This window comes from Pararge aegeria, chromosome 24, assembly GCF_905163445.1.
Source record: "Pararge aegeria chromosome 24, ilParAegt1.1, whole genome shotgun sequence".
Taxonomy (NCBI): domain Eukaryota; kingdom Metazoa; phylum Arthropoda; class Insecta; order Lepidoptera; family Nymphalidae; genus Pararge; species Pararge aegeria.
The window spans coordinates 4345724-4365719 of NC_053203.1; the positions used below are offsets into that span (position 1 = coordinate 4345724).

General features: G+C 36.7%; 1 protein-coding gene across 6 annotated transcripts in view; it reads left to right on the forward strand.

The window, feature by feature from the left end:
- Positions 1–745: 745 nt before the first annotated feature.
- LOC120634487 (rho GTPase-activating protein 190) overlaps positions 746–19996 on the forward strand; it is a 41465-nt gene continuing 22214 nt past the window's right edge. For 5 of the 6 annotated variants that reach the window (XM_039905125.1, XM_039905126.1, XM_039905129.1 and 2 more), the window contains exons 1-18: positions 746–840; positions 1437–1572; positions 4033–4145; positions 5652–5796; positions 7148–7353; positions 7994–8236; positions 9622–9722; positions 10082–10169; positions 10376–10503; positions 10998–11160; positions 11811–11920; positions 12720–12906; positions 14356–14471; positions 15245–15394; positions 16567–16669; positions 17285–17438; positions 18574–18680; positions 19848–19942. In XM_039905125.1, the coding sequence (XP_039761059.1) occupies positions 1509–1572; positions 4033–4145; positions 5652–5796; positions 7148–7353; positions 7994–8236; positions 9622–9722; positions 10082–10169; positions 10376–10503; positions 10998–11160; positions 11811–11920; positions 12720–12906; positions 14356–14471; positions 15245–15394; positions 16567–16669; positions 17285–17438; positions 18574–18680; positions 19848–19942 (2273 nt within the window). In that variant the 5' untranslated portion in view covers positions 746–840; positions 1437–1508. The remainder of the gene's footprint in view (positions 841–1436; positions 1573–4032; positions 4146–5651; positions 5797–7147; positions 7354–7993; positions 8237–9621; positions 9723–10081; positions 10170–10375; positions 10504–10997; positions 11161–11810; positions 11921–12719; positions 12907–14355; positions 14472–15244; positions 15395–16566; positions 16670–17284; positions 17439–18573; positions 18681–19847; positions 19943–19996) is intronic. The other variant, XM_039905127.1, reaches the window with a different exon arrangement.

Consider the following 19996-nt stretch of genomic DNA (forward strand, 5'->3'; position numbering starts at 1 on the left):
AGTGCGGATTGGTGGACTTCACACGCCTGTAAGAACTTTATGGAGAACTCTCAACAACAAGTGATATTTAATTGAATAAAATAAAACTTCATCTAAAAACACCGAAAAATTAGAAGTGCGTGCTGGGGCTTGAACTCAGTCCCCACCCACTAGTGACCAGGCTATCATCGCTTAGTTAAAATGATTATATTATCATAAAATCCATACATTACCTTGGTAGAATGGTATTTCAAGTGTAAGGAAATCTCTCTCTCATTTCTTTATTTCATTAACAATATATTTTTTGCTTTATTATAATTTTTTTTATATTGATTTACATTTTTCTTTAAATTTATGAGTTAAATAATATACGTGCTACTATTTATACATTTAGTATACTTACTTCTTTACTCGTATTACATTAAGTATACTTAATGTATAACGAGTAAAGATTTTATTTTTTCTTTGTTTGAATGTAATAGATAAACTCAAAAACTACATAACCGATTTAATAAATTGCTTTACATAAAGAAAGGTACATTTTCAGACAGTAACAATAGCAGTTAGAGTCTTATAATCTAGTCAGCTGCCCACCTACTATGCTACAATCTAGAATTCACATCAGCCAATGATGAGAAAACTGCCCTATTAGTTTCCAAATGATAGAAAATCAAGTAAAAAATTTTTTTGTTGGCAATATACATTCCGCATTTGTGAAATTGTGATTTGGCAAATGGCAATACTGATTTGTACAAAGCAACGCGATTTGTGTCAGTCAAAAATTATTGCGTTTTTCATCTAGAAATTAAATAGAATTTTAGTGAACAATGTGATTTATACGATTTAAAAACTGCTGATTATGTATGTAATAATTTATTTTTATAATTGTGTACGATTTCTTTTAAGTTGTGAACAGAATTTTATTGTGTCTCACAATGTCAATTTGTATGACGAGAACACAATAAATTAATACTGTAGGATTCATTATTCGATGGATATTTTATTAAACATGATCAATTTATCCATTTTAATTAACCAATATACGTATTATAGCCATATTTACTGTATTAAAATGTTATCTGTTATTAACAATCCTTACATCTGTTACAAGATACGTTTTCGTATATTTTCTTAACGTTTTCACTAATTGAAGGCAAGTTTTCTTCTGATTCTTTGCTTTACTTTGTTATAATTTCCGTTTGAATGATGTAATGTAGTGTTTTATTTGTCACCTAACAGGATTTATAGCATCGCGAAATCTTTCTGTACCAGGATATTATGTATTCGCTCGGATTTAGTATAGTTACATATATAATTATTTTACTTGAATCTTTATTTGCGTACATATGAGAAACGTACAATGGAAACCCTTAAAAATATTACATGGTAAATTTTAAAGGTGAGGTTATTTTATTTTAATGTACATAATCAGTAGTTTTGTTTGTTTTTTAATTCAGTTCATCTAGTGTTGTGATGTGTTTACTAAGCGTTTTTACATTTTCGTGCAATAACCCATTTGAGTGATAAAAATGGCCAAGAAGTCTGAGAATGCTGGTGGGAAATTGGTGACAATCTCGGTTGTTGGTTTGTCTGGTGAGTAGATTAAATATAATTTTTTTTTTCTGACTATGAGAGATACATTTGGAAATTATCCGCATTTCGGGGGGCTTACCACCATACCTAAAGCAGAGTTATTGCAATATTGTTGATTTTAATTCTGAATTATTGTAATCCTTATTTTAGGGATTTTAAAATAATACAGAGGGCTTGCCCTCCTGAACCTGTAATAGATTTACTAGAAATATACTTGAAATTTCAAAGTTGATTCTGGATATTGTAGACTTACTAGAAATAAGCAATAATATATTTTATATGATTATTTATCTTTATTTACATATCTTCTTAGCATGTTGATGGCCAGTATGGTCTATTGAACCCTGATTTGACACTACTAATTTTCATACATTGCCTATGAGTGTATTTTCACAAAGTATGTATTAGTAGGGCATAGAATATGATGGGACATCTCTGAGTATATACATTGTCAGGTGTACTGACACATATACTGGTAGAGTTGTATGCCAGTACATTGGTAGACAGTTTATGTTTTTATAACTGTTTTGCCTGTATGCCAGTGTAGTATGTGATTAATTTTAAAATGAATATAACATTTTTAGAACCAGGGGAATTTAAAGCCACATATCTGTGTCTATTGCAGTCTGACTGCTTAACATTTCAACCTATAAAAAAATTATAAAAAACGGGCTACAGGGTTGACTGATGTTGCATTTGAAACCTTGTAGTAGTCAGTCGTAAAAAATATGCCAAAAACAAAACCAGTCAAGTTCAAGTTTGATAAAAAACCAACCCTATGTATGCCAACCCTTCATAACATGTGATTTGGGCAAGAACCAGATTATTCCAGTCATGTTGCTATCAATAGATTATGAATCAGTTAGCCAAACCAACTTTAATATATGTGTAATCATAAATCCTCGATGGTAGTAGGATTCTACATAATATTCCCTTCCTTAACTTGTACAACACCCATAAAAAAGGAGGGGCAGCGACAACTGTCTTCCAAACTGCCTCCACTACATACATTTTGGACCCTTGACCACTGGAAGTAAAAAGGTATTTTTTCACTGCATAATATATGCATACAAAGTTTAAAGTAAGAGTACTTATGTGGTATGTGTATTGATTGATAAGTAAGTGACGTAAAGGAAGAGTGTGACACAGGAAGTAGAGAACAAGATGTGATAACATTACAATAGACACAATAAGCTCAATTGAATTGATGTCTAGTTAAGGATATATTGAACTTTGTAATCATAGGGGCCAAATATTTAAAACTATTGTTACCATTGGTGAAAGGTTAAAGTTTACCACAATTTTATTTTCTACTATAACTTACCTCTAGTCTGCAATTTTGTCTCTTGGTAAGTGAGTCAGTGAGTGAAGTGATGATGCAGTCTAAAATGGTAGCAGGCTGTTAGGGGTAAGGTAGACATCAGTTATAATAAACCGTTACCTGGCTTTAATGCGGTATTATACCAGAATGCTAAATTTCTTGGCGGCACTTATTTATCGGTTGGGTTTTTACTAGCCACGCTGAAAGGACCCCAACCAAACTAGAAATAGAAAAATATTCACTAGAAATAGAAAAATATTCGATAAGTTTGTTTGAATATCAGTTCTTGTCATGGTTTAACTGATTTGACAATTATTAGCTACAAGTGTGAAGTGTGGCCATTGAGTTTGTCCGCATACAATACTTCTGATATATGATAGCATCCCAGACAAGATAGGTTTTATCCTGAGAAAGTTCACGGGGACTGTTTCCTAGATATTAACATCTCTATCTTTATATTTCTATCAACCCATTAACGGCCCGCTATAGGACAAAGCATTCCTTTCAGTATGAAAGAGTTTAAAACCAGCTTAACAGCAACTAGTTTTAAACAGAGATATCTTGCATCTTTAAGACATATAGAGCATATTTCTTGGCCAGGAAAAGCAAATCATCATCATCATTATCATCATCATCATCATCATCATCATCATCATCATCATCATCATCATCATCGTCATCATTATCATCATCATCATCATCATCATCATGTCAACCCATTACCGGCCAACAACACGGCACGGTTGTCCTCCCACAATGAGAAGGGGTTAAGGCCACCACGCTGGCTTAGTACGGATTGGTGGACTCCACATACCTTTGAGAACATTATTTAGAACTCTCAAGCATGCTGGTTTCCTCACGATGTTTTTCTTCCCCGTGCGGAGGCGGAGGAGGTTCACTTACAGGGGGCCGAGTTCGAATCCCAGCACTCACCTCTAACTTTCCTAGCTATGTGCGTTTTGTCAATTAAAGTATCATTGCTTGAACGGTGAAGGGAAAGTAAATGGCTCCGCGCAATTTGAAAAAAAAACGCTGACGAAATCCGTTGACGAATCGATATTATGTAAAGTTGTATTTAAAGTTTACAGGCCACTGGTGAAGTTTGTTTTAACATAGTTGTTTTTTTTTTTTTTCAACAGGCACTGAAAAGGATAAGGGGCAGCTAGGGGTGGGGAAGTCTTGTTTGTGCAATAGATTCGTCCGCACAGATGCTGATGATTACAATGTCGATCACATATCTGTGCTCAGTCAAGTAAGTACCAAGTCTGTTCAAATTATGTAACCGGTACCTTATAGTACGTGGGTTAAGCGGAGATTGCGTAGTGGTTAGAGCTTCGGTTGTGTTTCTGGGGAACCGAGTTCGATCCGAGGCACGCGCATCTAATTTTTTTTAGTTATATATGCGTTTTTAATGAAAGCAATTAAATTATTACTTGAAATTAAGGAGTTGTATAACGATGTAGGAATTGCCTCGTTGATCTGGTGGTTCGCATTTTTAACTACGGGTCGGGCGGGTGTATTTTCCAGGTTGGTACCAGCCCGGAGTTAGGAAGTTGGTGGTGTAAGCCCCGTGCCTCGGACAGTAAAGCCGTTGTTACCGGTTGTTATCACTAACTACTGACAATAGTCGTAAAGGCCCACGAACCCGCACTGGAGCAGCGTGGTGGGCTTATGCTCTAAAACCGTTTCTCCTATCACGAGGCCTGTGTCCAGTAGATGGACATTAATAGGCTGCGGATGATGAAGGATGAAGGAAAACATCGTCAATCTTCATCAACCCATTACCGACCCACTACGAATCGCGTCTCACAATGGGCTGAGGCTATATTCCATTACACTGGCCAAGTGCGGATTGGTAGACTTCATAGGCCTTTGCGAACATTATGGAGAACTCCGAGGCGTGCAGGTTTCGCCGTTGATGCAAGTGATATTTAATTGCATAAATTTAAAACGCACATAACTCTAGAAAGTTACAGGTGCATGCCTTGAACTCGCTTCCTCAGATACAGTGACCGAAGCCGCTATCACTCCTGTATAATTTATTAAATTCTTATTATTAGTTACTGCATAGTTCTCATGGTTAGTGTGCTTAACTACGGATGGTGCGATACTTGGTTCGAATTCCGGATCGGGTCAAAAACTGTATTAAGGTTTACGTATTTTCTATAGAACAATTTTCAGTAGCATTATTATGAAAAGAAAGCTTTATTAGCTTTTGACAATGAATCATTGTACGGTCAAAATCTCCTGAGGATGCTCCGGTTTCGGAGCGAAACATGCGTAGAGGGTACATTGCCGAAGATCTCTTTGGTTTGGAGGATTGAAGAAATTATAAATTACACGATACAGATTCTCCTGCTTTTCGCGGAGTATAGCAAATTAAGCTTAATTTTCATAATATATCATGGATTTCTGCAAAGTCGCCTGCTTCTATCCAATTTTATTAGTACCAGCCTGTATTAAAAAAATGGTGGTATCAACCCCCTAACCTCGGGGAGCTCTGGGACCGACAGGGTCTTGGTTATTATCACTAACATGTGGTAAGGGCCGTTAAAGCCTACCAATCTACATTGGAGCAGCAGAACCACCTCTAATAAATAGTATACGAAAATAAATATTGATAGTAATATGGACTGTGTGTGTAGCCTTATTCCTAGCCTTTAAATTGTCAATATGCAGAATACCGTCTATAATATGGAAAGTGAGTGCGCAGCCTATGAACGCATCGGCGGATGATAATGCTAATGATTGTACACAGTCGGACTTCAGCGGTCGCGTGGTGAACAACGACCACTTCCTGTACTGGGGCAGCGTGCATAAAGAACAGGATGAGCAGGAGTACCGCTTTGAGGTGGTTGAGCAAACAGAGTTTGTGGACGACGCGTGCTTCCAGCCGTTCAAAGGTAAGTGCATACCATGGCGAATGCTACAACCTTAACACGAATCCTGTCGATTTCGAAATTTTGTCTGGTGGGAAGTTACGGCCGAGGCTAGTTACCAATCTACCGACAAAGGCGTGTCGCTAAGCGATAAAGCGTTCCGGTACGATGTCGTGTAGAAAACAATTCGGGGTACTGGTTAAATATATCAGCCATACCCCCTAACAGGTTAGCCCGCTACCATCCTGGACTGCGTCGTCACACTCACCACCAGGTGAGACTGCAGTCAAAGGCTAATAGTGAAATAAAAAATAAATCATAAGCATTGTAAAAAATACATAATATTAATATTTCCTCCAAGTGTAGATAAAAACACTAAAACAATTATAAAAAATCACTAGACAAATACAAAGTCCACAATTACTCATCTACCATAATTATATTATAGTTAGAAGATGGATATAATTTCTATAGCACATTACGAGTAGATATGAGTACAAATTGTATGAAGTAAGAGAACTTAGGTAGGTAATTGGAGTTTCCTGAACTCATTATGTCATTTAACATTCCTTATCAACTGGTAGTACTTATACCTACTTTTACAAAAAGACTGGTGCTATAAGTTTGTCTTTGTCATGGTAGCGCTCAAACGGATGAACCTATTTCGATGCGGTTTTTGCATGTTATTATAATATACTTGCTGTTTCGCCGCGGTTTCTTTCCAGTTAACTATGGGAACGAAACACTATAGAGTCCGGATGTCCGGTGTGTCAGTTCTCCTCTCGGAATAAGATTTGAGGCCGTAGTTCAGTACGCCGGGAAACTGCTGATTGGTAGGCTTCACAAGCCCTTGAGAACATTATGAAAAATTATAGTAGGATGAAACCCATTAAAGAAGGTCGAGAATATAACAAAAATGAAAGGAAAAATAATTTACGCATGGAAAGGAACTGCGAAACTGTTAAAAATAAATAGTAGGTTTTAAATAATAGGTTTTAAATAATAGTTTTGATATTTATGTTTTTAACAACTAAGTTTTTTTCAGTAATAAAGGGCTTTGTTATTATTATTATATTATAAATTCGAAAGTTTGTTTGTTTGTTTGACCTTCCTTCACGCCGTAACCAAGCAACCAACCAACTTCACTCTTGACATTGAGTTAGTTCAAAATATGGACAGTAACATTAGCTAGCTAAGCTATTGTTTATCCCAGGAAAATTAACGGTTTCCACTGAGTTTTGAGAATAAACGTGAACGAAAAACGCAAACGCAATTCATAAATAAATTAAAACTTGTTCATTGTATTTCTTACCTTAGTCTTAGTTTAGTTGGTTCTGGGCTTTTTAAGTTTTAATTTTATGACATGTATTCGAAGCCGTAGGCAAAACGGAGGCGTTCGTGAAGCGATGCGTCGCCACCAAGCTGCAGTCGGCCGAGAAGCTGATGTACGTGTGCAAGAACCAGCTCGGCATCGAGAAGGAGTACGAGCAGAAGTTGATGCCAGATGGGAAGCTGAGCATTGACGGGTTCCTGTGCGTGTACGACGTCAGTCTGGTGCCCGGCCGAAGTTGGGAGAAACAGGTATTGTTTGACGAAACGAAACAAAGTCTTATGGCCTATTTATAAATATACTACGACAATACACACATCGCCATCTAGCCCCAAAGTAAGCGTAGCTTGTGTTATGGGTACTAAGATAACTGATGAAAAATGTACATAAATACTTATAAAATACAGATTAACACTGAAAGCATTCATGTTCATCACACAAACAATTACCAGTTGTGGGAATCGAGTCAAAAGCCTTTGCATATAAAGCAGGGTCGCTGCCCACTGTGCCAATCGGCCGCGTACGCATAAACGTGGCATAACGTCGCAATAGACCCTAGCATTGCTTTTTCACGAACTGAAATTTGAAAGGTTGGCAGCGCCTTTAAAATTTCAGAGCGTGGAAAACATTTTGAAAAGAAATTGGATGGAATCTCGTACAAGTATATCAAATAAGGCAAAATTTTTCATTGTATATCACGGAATTGAGCAAAGTAACATCTGCTTCCATCCAATGTTGGAAACATTCGTAATTCGTGTTCGCGTTGACCACATTCAGCCCCCATAAAATTCGGAGGCAACCGAACGTCTCGAGTCTTACGTGACGGCTTCTACCAGTTATCAAGAGCCGTAATTAAATGAAACATATCACCGTTCATTTCTCTTGTTCTAGAACGAGGTCCTAGCTGCCATCCTCCAAAACATAATCAAACTAAAGAAGCCCGTAGTACTGGTGACGTCTAAGAACGACGAGGCGTGCGAACAAGGCGTGAGAGAGGCAGAGAGGCTCGTCCAAAGAAAGGAGTTCAAGGGGGCCATTCCGATCGTCGAAACGTCCAGCCACGACAACGTCAACGTTGACCATGCCTTCTTTCTGTTGGCGCAAATGGTGGACAAGTCTAAGGCCAGAATTAAGGTAAGGTTTTTAAAGCGCACGAACCGCGTACGCGATGACGTGCGTGCGTGCGTGCGTGATTTATTTACAACCACTCGTAACTGATCGAAGGAGTTCCATATTATGCATACCTTAGTTTGTCCTTTAACTTTCAAGAACATCATACATTTTGAGCGAACCTTGAAATTAGACCAGGTTAATCTGACGCGATACCCCTCGAGGCTTAAAGTTCTACGTAGGTTAACAATACTGTTATTATTAGTTACTTATACTATTGTTTCGGAGCAATACGTGGATTCAAGAAATTTTTAATAACACCGTACAGATTCTCCTACTTTCCGCAGAGTATAGCAAATAAAGCTTAATTATCATAAATTTCATAATGAAAGCTTAGTATAAATTCCCATTATTGTTCAGTCTTAGTGAGAAAACCTGATGATATGCGTGGATCGATAAAATTATAGACAGGGCTCCGAGCCTCAAGAGTGTTGGAAACCATCAGCAAAATCTGCATCACTGTTTTCTATACATCGTCACATCAACCCATTCCCGGCCCACTACAGGGCACGGGTCTCCTCCCACAATGAGAAGGGGTTAAGACGCCCACCACGCCGGCCAAGTGCGGTAGTAGACGTCACACGCCTTTGAGTATGTTATGGAGCACTATCAGGCATCCAGGTTTCGTGATGATTTTATACACTGTTGCAAAGCAGGTGATACTTGTTTAAATTGTTTAAAACGCCCGCCACTCCGAAAAGATAGAGATGATCACCGGGCATCGAACTCGGTTGACCGAAACGGGGGCCGAATAACCTGCCTTAACCTCTAAGCGATCACCGCTTTTTATTTTTCATAATACATTATGATTATATGTATTAAACGGCTCTCTACGAAATAATCTTTGCTCGTAGTCCTAAAGTTTACTTTATGATTTTCTATAATGAAAATTAAGCTTAATTTGCTATACCCCGCGAACAGCACGGATTGAAGAAATTATAAATTACACCATGCAGTTTGCTTTTCGCGGAGTATAGCAAATTAATCTTAATTTTTATAATATATTATGGATTTCCGCAAAGTAACGCCTGCTTCTATCCAATATTATGATTTTCTGGTTAATTATACACAAAAATGACAAGAAAATACCTTTTTTTTGGTATAAAGTTTGCATTTGTAATAGTTAAAGTAGAATACTTATTGTTTTTTTTTTTTATTATTAACTTGATGGCACTTCATCTTCAACTGATAACGGATTTTTATAAATATAGTTAAATCGGTCTCCTAAATACAAAAGCAAACTTTTTCATTCTATATATTACTTTTTCGTCTAACTACGAACTGAAGAATCATAATTTAATACTTTAAGTCTAGGTAAAATTTTGTGTTGAACCGTGTTATTTCAACAGGTCGCAAACTACGCTGAGGCGTTACGGATAAGGCGCGAAACGTTGGACTTCGTGACCGAAGCGTTCACGCAACTGATCAGAATACACGTCCAAGATCACAAGTGAGTGTTTCATAGATCCTTAAGACATTTCATAAAGTTGCCAACTCCATGCACTTTAGAATTTCCACTATTTCTTGCTTGAATAAATTTAAATAGTAAAAAAAAATTTAAATAAAAATAAATAACAAATATTGTCGTGCACTTCACACATGCACGAAAGCACTGCCTACCCAAATTATTTTACATGACTTGTAAGGGAGCTTTTCCATTGTATGCAATGTTCACGCTTTATGCATACCCCGGCCGAAGATCCTGTGCACGCCACCGCTAATATGGTAACAGGCTAACTGATATGGCAATTATATTGAAGCGATACCCGTAATTGGTAGAAAATCTATTAATTAAATGATTTATTGCAGAGAAATATGGTCAGCTGTGAGCAAGAGGTTGTGTCACTATCCTGAATGGATCAAGTTTGTCCAACAATTTGGCAACGATGGTACTCAGGTATGTTTAATCTATATATATAAAAGAGAAAGTGTGTGGGTATGTTCCGTATAGGCTGCGAAACGGCTGGACCGATTTCAATGAAACTTTCAGGGAATCTCCGGATTGACTGATTGGCGAGTACTGACATGTACCTACTACCACTAAACTTCAATTTTTTTTTGTATTCTCAACTATTTAACATAAAAATCTGATTGACTCCATAGGTTGTCTTCCGTCGTCATATAAGAAGGCTAAAGGAGGAGCGGTCGGCGAAGAAACTGCGCAAACAACTATCAAAGCTACCTCAAGTGCTTGCCCGAATGCAACTGCCTACTGATGATTTGCAGGAGAAGTAAGTTCCTTTAGATATATATGGTCGTTTAAAATGGAGTCGTATATGACGTCACTAAATTTACGTGTGGTGACGGCATATCAGAATAAAATTCAGACGACAGGAACAAAGAAAGAATATAGGACTAAATATAAAAAGTATCACGAATACTCATTTTTAAGGTATTATTATAATTTCAAGTAACATATTTCATATTAATTATGAAAGTAATTAAAAAAGAACAAGAACCCTAATTAAATTAAATCATAACTCTTTCACGCACGTTTGTATCGCGTTATTTTTCTGTCCATACTAAAAGAACTTTTCCTAGATTAAAGTTTTGAAACATAAGTTTATGATTATCATGAATAATGGTAAACCCCGGTATTACACACCCCATCATATAACCCGGTATTATACCCCTTTCTAACTATTCTTTAAGAATTGGAGAGTTAAATAAAAAAAAATAGTAGCTAAAAAATATTTGTTTACTCATCTTTTTCTCATTGCTCCAGCGACTGGGGGGTGGTATTACGTCAACTTAGAGGTCACAGGGACTTCTCCGTGTACTTCAGCGAAAGCCGGGTGCATTCCGGGGGCTCGGGGTCAGGATCGGAGCCCGAAAGTCCACTCAACGCTGACACCACCCTCAGGGTAGGAGAGAGGGCTAGATACCAGGTAACTTTCTCAATTTATTCATTCATTATCATTTTTGAAATGCTTAAAACTTATAATTGATATGCCAAGGTCGTGAAGATCTTCAATGCCTCTCTGACTTTTGTGTCCTACCGACCTATAATACGAGAAGAAGAAAGGTTGATAAGAGGCACTTTTCCTCATCGGGTGCTTGATGTGATATTAATGTTATTTTTTCGAAGCTATGTGCGTTTTAAGCAATTACATATTACTTTCATTTAAATGAAGGAATACATCGTGTCGAAACCTGAATGCCTCAGAGTTCTTTGTAATGTTCCCAAAAGCGTGTAAATTTCACCAATAAACCTAAATTAATTGCTTAAGCAATCTCTCAGAAAACCCTTAATACCCTTAAACTCTACAAAATAAGTTTCAAATCGGGAGTGAACCACCTGCCCCTAGTTGGTTGTCATCTAACAATATAGACATACCACATTGATTTGGAACCCTTCACAGAAGACATATGCCCAGCAGTCTACGTCTTTGATGGTGATGTGATGGTCCAAATTAAAAAAAAACAAAAAAAAACTGGTCGATTTTGCAACTTAAGAAGGTTGATTAAGCTAATATCTAGTGAATAATAATGGTTAAGAGTAATAAACTCAATACTAATCGTCCCCTTTTGTACTTAGACGTTAGGGCAGTCTCAAAAGATACCGTACGAAATATTAGAAACGAACGAAGCAGCAGCGATATTCAAGACGTACCTCCACGAAGCGCAAGAGAAGCAGAGGAATTATGAGTGAGTGCGCAATTACGTTAATCTAACATTTCCAGATTTCGGAATCCTCCAAAATTATTTTTAGTAAACACATGGTTGTCACAGCGTATATTTTTATTTAAACTAAGTTCAGTTTTTATATAAAAGAACTGTTCCCAGATTAAAGATGTGAAACATAAGTTTTTGTATCATGAATAATGGTAAATCCCGGTATATTCATACCCCTTTCTAACAAGTTTTTTGGAATTGAGGAGGGATTTAAATAAAAAAACTGACATTTCCGGATTTTGGAATCCTCCAAAATTATTTTTTCATATAGAGTGCAATCTAAACAACGACGTCCATATTAAAACCGAAATATTACTTCACAGGGTTTAGAGATACATTATGTACTGGGTATGGGACTTATCTGTGTAACCGAAAACTTATGCATCCTTTAACGTTACTAGGTAGCATATAGTACATGGTTTTATATTTTCGTGTGATGTTAGGGCTGCGTCTGAATTCTTTCAGTATAAACTGTGGCAGTGGTTTACTCGAAAAGGTAGGTTTTCGGTTTCTCAGATAAGCCTCAGAGAAAGAACATAATGTTATTCTAAAGCCTGTGAAGTATTATTTCGATTTTGTATATATATCTTCTGCCTAGATTTTTGCTGAGAATATAATCATGTAGAAAAAGTACAATACTGGAATTTGATCCATTCATGAATGACGCCTTTATAAGAAACCTGGATCAACAGAAGTTGTTATAAAGGATATGAGTCTTTAGAAGTAGGTTATTTAGTGCTATTTCAGCAATATTTAATGATTCTTCTTGTAGGTGGTGTCAACAGTTCAAGCGTCTTCTAGAAGAGACTGGTTACGTCACACCAGGGAAGCAGCTCTCAGAAGTTAGAGTGCTGCTAATGGGAAGGGAATGTTACGAGGCTCTGACTGAGGAACAACAACAGAGGGTGTACGATGATCACCAGAGGGAGATACAGAGAAGAGCGAAGCATAATTTACAGGTAATTTAATTTATAAGGATCCTCTACAAGCGATAGGCTACTTCATACCAAGGAAGCAGTTGACAGAAGTTGTCTTAATTGGCACGGAATGTTACGGGGCTCTGTAGATTGTGTACGACGATCACGAGAAAGATACAGAAAAGATCGAAGTATAGTTTACAGGTAAATTAACTTAAAGAATTTTCTAAAAGTGAGCGGCTACGTTACACTGGGGAAACAGCTGTCAGAAGTAAGAAATCTGTTAATTGGGAAGGAATGTTACGAGGCTCTGACTGAAGAACAACAACAGAGGGTGTACGATGATCACGAGAGGGAGATACAGAGAAGAGCGAAGCATAATTTACAGGTAATTTACTTTATAAGGATCCTCTACAAGCCATAGGCTACGTCATTCCAGGGAAGCAGTTGACATAAGTGGTCTTAATGGGCACGGAATGTTACGAGGCTCTGTAGATTGTGTGCGACGATCACGAGAAGGATACAAAAAAGATCGAAGCATAATTTACAAGTAAATTAATTAAAATAAATTTACAAAACTGAACGGCTATGTTACAATGGGGTAGCAGCTGTCAGAAGGAGAAATATTATAATGGGGAGGGAATGTTAAGAGGCTCTGACTGAGGAACAACAGCAGATTGTGTTCGATTATTAGCAGAGAGGGAGATACGAAACGAGCGAAGCATAATTAACAACTTAATTTACCTAGTGGGGGATCCGTTCCGGACACTATCTTAATACCCATTCAACCCACTTCACCTACATAAAGCGTTAATCTTTTGGTAACTGATGACCTAATTTATGATTTGGTTATGTTGAGGTATTCTGATATCTTTCTCCATACTCTTCTGAGTATGATTTATGTGTCCCGCTATGCAGCAGTACTAAATACTAAATATACTTCAATACTACACACACCGCAAATCGCATTCTAGCCCAAAAGTAAGCGTAGGTTGTGTTATGGGTACAAGGATAAATATTTTTTATGAATAATAAACATAAATACTTATAATATACAGATAAACACCCAGATAATGAAGAACATTCATGTTCAGCACACAAAAATTTCCAGTTGTGGAATCGAACCCAGCCTTAGACTCAGAAAACAGCCCACTGTGTCAATCGGCCGTCTAATTCCAATGCAATGCCTCTTTATTTATGCAATTCATTTATCTACATTAGTAATATATGTTCTTCTAGAGAACCTTTGCTCTTATTTCCATATTAGTAATATAGTTAACTGCAATGTTTCTATGAATAACTGAAGGAATATTAAAATGAATTATGCTTGTTTTAAGAACTGTTATAAATAGCTGAAGGAATATTAAAATGAATTATGCTTGTTTTAAGAACTGTTATAAATAACTGAAGGAATATTAATATGAATAAGCCTTGTTTTAGGAACTGTTATAAATAACTGAAGGAGTATTAAAATTAATTTCCTTGTTCTAGGAACTGTTATTGGAGCACGCCGATTTGTTCTACCACTTCAAGAGGATATCACCCACCGGCACCATAACTCAAGAGGACATAAAAGAGATAACAGATGTTCTTCAGGATGATTTCAGGTAATCTATTCAGTTGAAAATATTGTACTGTATCAAACTCGTGTACAGTATGTAACCTTATTTTACGACTTTTAATCTAATGTTTGGGACAAATGTGCGATCCCAGACAAGTAGACGAGGCTCTTTTTTTTTTCATGGTAAGTACAATCCCATATAAACAGAGCATCAATTTGGGCATGCAAGGAACCCGTGCCGCTACAAAGTGCCGCTCTGTGTCCGTTATTTAAGGCATAGGTGTTGAGCCTCACGTTCTTGTATGCGCGATATGTCTAGTTGCGCGCGCACACCGTAACAAAAAACCGACACCATTAAGTTAGCTATAGTCAACATTTCAGTTTTTCTAACGCGTGTAAACACATGCTTTTTTTTTATATATTTAGTTCGCAAGACTGACAATCAACTGCTTACTCCAATATAAACTATTTGGCATGTGTATACAATTGTGCTTTCTCGATGCGAACATAGCATGCGAATCCGCTGGGCACATAAGGCTGCTGTAAACAGCTAAAAAAACATACATACATACCCTACGTCGACCTATACCATATATCGATATTACGACCCAGACGACAAATCCGAAAATATTATCGTGGTATGTACCCGTTGAACTGTATTTAAGAAATGTTGATTAACCACGAAATCCATCTTAGTTTAAAATCTTTAAAATTTAAAATAATATAAAACAATACTAAAAAAAGAAAAACGGGAAAAAAGAGAGATAACATTACTTAAGCAATCTTTTATGTTGATGATATATAGTTTAACTTTCACAGATACAAAATGCTGGATAGAATGGAGCAGGACAGAAAGCTGATGCTGTTTCAACATCTCGGCTTCGTGCACTGTCCGATGCGAGAGCATTGCCCCGCCACGGCCAACTGTCTCGACGCTACTCTACCCGTCATACTGAACACGAGAGTCGGGTCTGTATTTTAACATGTTACTCTGCAGCCCAAATAATTAAAACTGATACCATTGCTTAGCTTTCACTAGCATGGGCGCCAGGAGATAATTCTCTTCCCCTTACTCGTATATTTTCAATGCACAACCTAGCCTTATAGGATTCAAAAAAACAAGATTTTGCTAAGATAAACCTTTAATAGTTTAAACATTATAAGACTATATAGTCATGGCGATTTTTTTATTAGATTTTAAGAGAGCTTCTGTTCATTGTATCTTCTAGTAAAATCTATCTAAGTTCGAATAACTGATAATAAAAATGTATAGTGCTATTTCGATAGAGGGTATAACTTTGTAGCTTTTTTCGCTACATGGCGATCTTTTCCCGTTAAAGAAAGATGTAAAAGGACTTTACAGATCACGCAAGACAATATATAAAATGATAGAAGATAGGGAGTACGATATGAGCGTTTGAAGGTCATTTGAAGTGTGACAAAACACTAACTATTCCGATAATATGCCACGTTTATTAATAATGGAGCTTAATGTCCGTTTTCACGAAATCTAGGAATCTAGGAATCTAGGAATCGAATTTCGTGATGCTTAGAGAAAAAAAAAATTCACCAATTCTTACGTTGGGTGCCATCTAAAGTTGCGACACCAATTGGTGGTGCGTATTGTTCAGGAAACTTGAAACGTGACGCTTGACAGATGAAACACATAGATATATTTTTTAATATATTTAGATCTATACGAAAATTGAAAAAAATATAATATAAACACAAAATACCGCAACTCGAACTCGTGGCAAGAATCACAGATAAGTCTGGCTATATAAGCTGCATAGTGTAAATCGATTGGCGAAACCTAAATGTATGCCTAGGAATCTTCTATCATTAGGCTTATCGTTACTTATTCAGGCATTGCCTTGTTCGTCGTTAGTATGATGCCAGTTTTCACTAAACCTAGGCATTGCTGAATCGAATGCTTACAGATTTATGCTTATGTCAATAGCAAAGAAACGATCCGCCAACTCTTAAGTGATAACAATTTGTGAATGGTATGGTATGTTATGAATGTAACCTAGGGATCTCCTTAGACTAGGCGTTGCCTTGTTCCTTGTTAGTCAAAACGGGCATTAGTTTAGTACCTAAGTCACGTTAAGCTGTGCCCTAAAGTTCAGTTATTGTTGCAGGTCTCTAACTTCGTCGAGTGAATCTCAATGCCACGCGGGCCCTCCGGCTGCTCCTTGGGCATTAACGACTGATTCCAACTTAATTAACCTTATCATATTAGGGGTAAGTAGAGCTAGGGCTACGAAGATATCTTTGAGCTCCCCTTCTACCTTCGCATCATTGTTATTGTCATTTTTTAGTCAGCGCACCCGGATAAAGCGGCACGTTAGCTTGCTTTAAAAACACAATTACTTCCGGCGGAAATTTTAATAATACCTAAAGAAAATATCTCCTAAATATTTTAATAAAAAGAAAGGGAAGGGAATAGTGGAAAATAAATAAATATAAGAAATAAAAAAAAATATACAACGTCAATACACACATCTAGCCCCAAAGTAAGCGCAGCTTGTGTTATGGGTACTAAGTTAACCGATGAATATTTTATATGAATAATATACATATTTACTTATAATATAAAGATAAACACCCAGCACTGAAAAACATTCATGTTCATCACACAAATATTGTCCAGTTGTGGGAATCGAACCCATGGCCTTGGACTCAGAAAGCAGGCAAGGAAAGCCCACTCGGCCGTCAATCGAACAAAAAGAATTCTTAAAATCGGTTTAGTAGGTTTAAGTTTCTCTATTACATACACATGTCAAATATTTTTTCATTATAACACGAGGAGACTAAAAGTGTTATTTATTAATACACATTATGTTTGTATACGCATAGGTGGAAGGGATAGCAGGAGAATTCGGCAAGCGTTTAATAGCGGGCTGCGACAGCGAAAGGCGGGTCAACATAAACGGTCATTCGTGGCGTGTCGAACAAAGACTACGGACGGATGATTTCGCCGCCGAACCGCCACGGGACTTTGCTCCTAATGGTATGTATCGTTAATGAAGGAATACCTTATGTATATGTACATAATCCCATTTCAATCCGCAGGCATGGACAGGATAAAATTAAAGCGGTGTAAGCACTTTTATCTCCATGTTTTCCTCTTATCGCTGTTTTATGTATGTAGTTTTTTAATTTCTTCTGTCCCACGCTTCTTTTTTATAGAGAATAATTTGAAGTAAAATTTTGGTAAGGCACTATGCCTTGATGCGGTGGTCTCGAAGTCGTTCTAGGTTTTATTTAGTTTTAATTTGGTACATAGGTTATTGTAGGTTATTTATGTTTATGAATAAAATTAAATAAAAAAAAAAAACGTAAAACTCTTATTTAAGTTATATATGTATTTAGTTATAAGCTGTATATAAATATATATTATTTTTACCACACCTTCACTCGTCTTTCTCGCACGTTTGAAGGTTGGCCGGTATAAAATGCTTTAGCATTAAGTTCGACTTTTGTGATTTATGGTTGTGCAATAAAGAGAATAAAATAAAAATGTCTTCTCCCACAGCTTTATTAACTCTTCAAAAATTAGCGCACAAGTGGTTATACTACGACAATACACACATCGCCATCTAGTCCCAAAGTACGCGTAGCTTGTGTTATGGGTACTAAGATAACTGATGAATAATTTTATGAATAATATACATAAATACTTATAATATATAGATAAACACCCAGACACTGAAAACATTCATGTTCATCACACAAATATTGTCCAGTTGTGGGAATCGAACCCACGGCCTTCGACTCAGAAAGCAGGGTCGCTGCCCACTGCGCCAATCGGCTGTCACAATATACAAATGATATAATAAATAATAATTTATTTTATTAATTTTATTAACAAATGATATAATGTGTAATAATAAATGGTAGTAAACTTCTCCCATTTCCTGTGCTTTAAAAGGTGGACACGTTAATTTTATTCCTCGTCAGTGGATATGATTTTCGTCCACGCTAGCCGCGTTTCTCGAACTGTAACTTTAAATAATGAGGAAACTGCGTGCCTTAATTCCTAAAATTTTTTCCAATCTACCAATCTGCATTTCGCCAGAAAAACCCTTCTCATTCGGAGAGAAAACCCATGGTCCCATTTATATATTGTAAATATTGTTTCTCAGGATATTTCTGCGTGTACCAGGATCAAGAGTCGTTCGAATACATCAGAGGCTGCGCCGAGAAAACTCTGTTATCTAGTCTGGAACAGGAGGACAAACTGCCCTTTCAGGTTAAAACAATAATCGTAATTTTCTAGTCTATTAATCTGAATAAGAAAAACTTTAAACTTAATCCGCTTATTTTTATTAGTAGCACAGACAAAATGGCAATCAGGAAAAAAATTCAAAATGCCATTTCGATAATTGCTTTCGTTAAAATCCTCCTTATTAATTTTATATGTGGTAGTATTTTTTTATTTCACATCAATGTGCGACGACACAACCGATGTGTCGGTCTTGATAAAATTTGGCACAGAGATAGCAGCCATTTTATTCCGGGAGAAGGAAATTAAATATACCAAGATGAATAAAGGCTCGCTTGGGATTAAAAAAAAAATGTATTAAGTGTGGTAGTAATCATATAGTTACCGTATGCGACAAGTTATATTAAGTTATTTTAAGATTTTTATTTCGAATGAGCGGTCTGTAATTTTTGCGGTAAATTGGTGTACAAAAGAAAGATGCAAAGGAATCTGAGCACAAGGAAGACAGCATTTACTTGACCTTATTTTTCATGGGTATCCGGTAGGAGCACGCCGTCCGTTATTCAAATATTCCTCACAAAGTCCTCTCTTCTCGAACACCACCACTTATGTTATAGTATTTGGCACACATACACATAAAGAATTATGCTTATTGAACCTTCTAAGCTAGATTATGATATTTTACGGCAGCCAGTAAACTCGTATTGCCTGCTACTTTTCGCAATCGGAATGCAAGTCGTTCGCAAACGTCTTAATCGTTTGCTTCTGTTAATTTAAGTGACAGCTCTGCGTTCTAGTGTCTTTGAGCAGTGGCGTGTACAGGGATTTTGACCAGGGTATGCATAAAGAAGGTAGATGCCATGAAATGGAAAATCCTTTGCATTTATAAGTTATACGCAAATTCAAGGGTAGGCAGAGCTTTTGTGCATGTATGAAGTGCACGCCACTGCCTTTGAGGCGCATGCGGGCGCCGGTATCTTCGTGAAGAATCGTTCAGTGCTGTTTTAGGTTCGAAATGGGAGAATAGGAACACACACACATGAAATTTAAAATTAATATTTAAGACTTAATTATAACTTGGCGCAACCAGTTGCTAATTTAACTTTTATGAATTTATTATTTGTCGTTAAAAGTTTTCCAATATTATATATATATAATAGTAGTCAGTTAAAAGTATTATTTATTTGTTGACAGGGCCTACCTCTAGTAGTGATGTTTGTCCAAGACGATGGCATGGACAAAAAGGAGCTTGCCAGGTTACAGGAGGAAGGGCAGAATCTCGCAGACAAGTATGTACATGACATAATTTAACTAATATTATAAATTTATATAAGAAAGAAAGC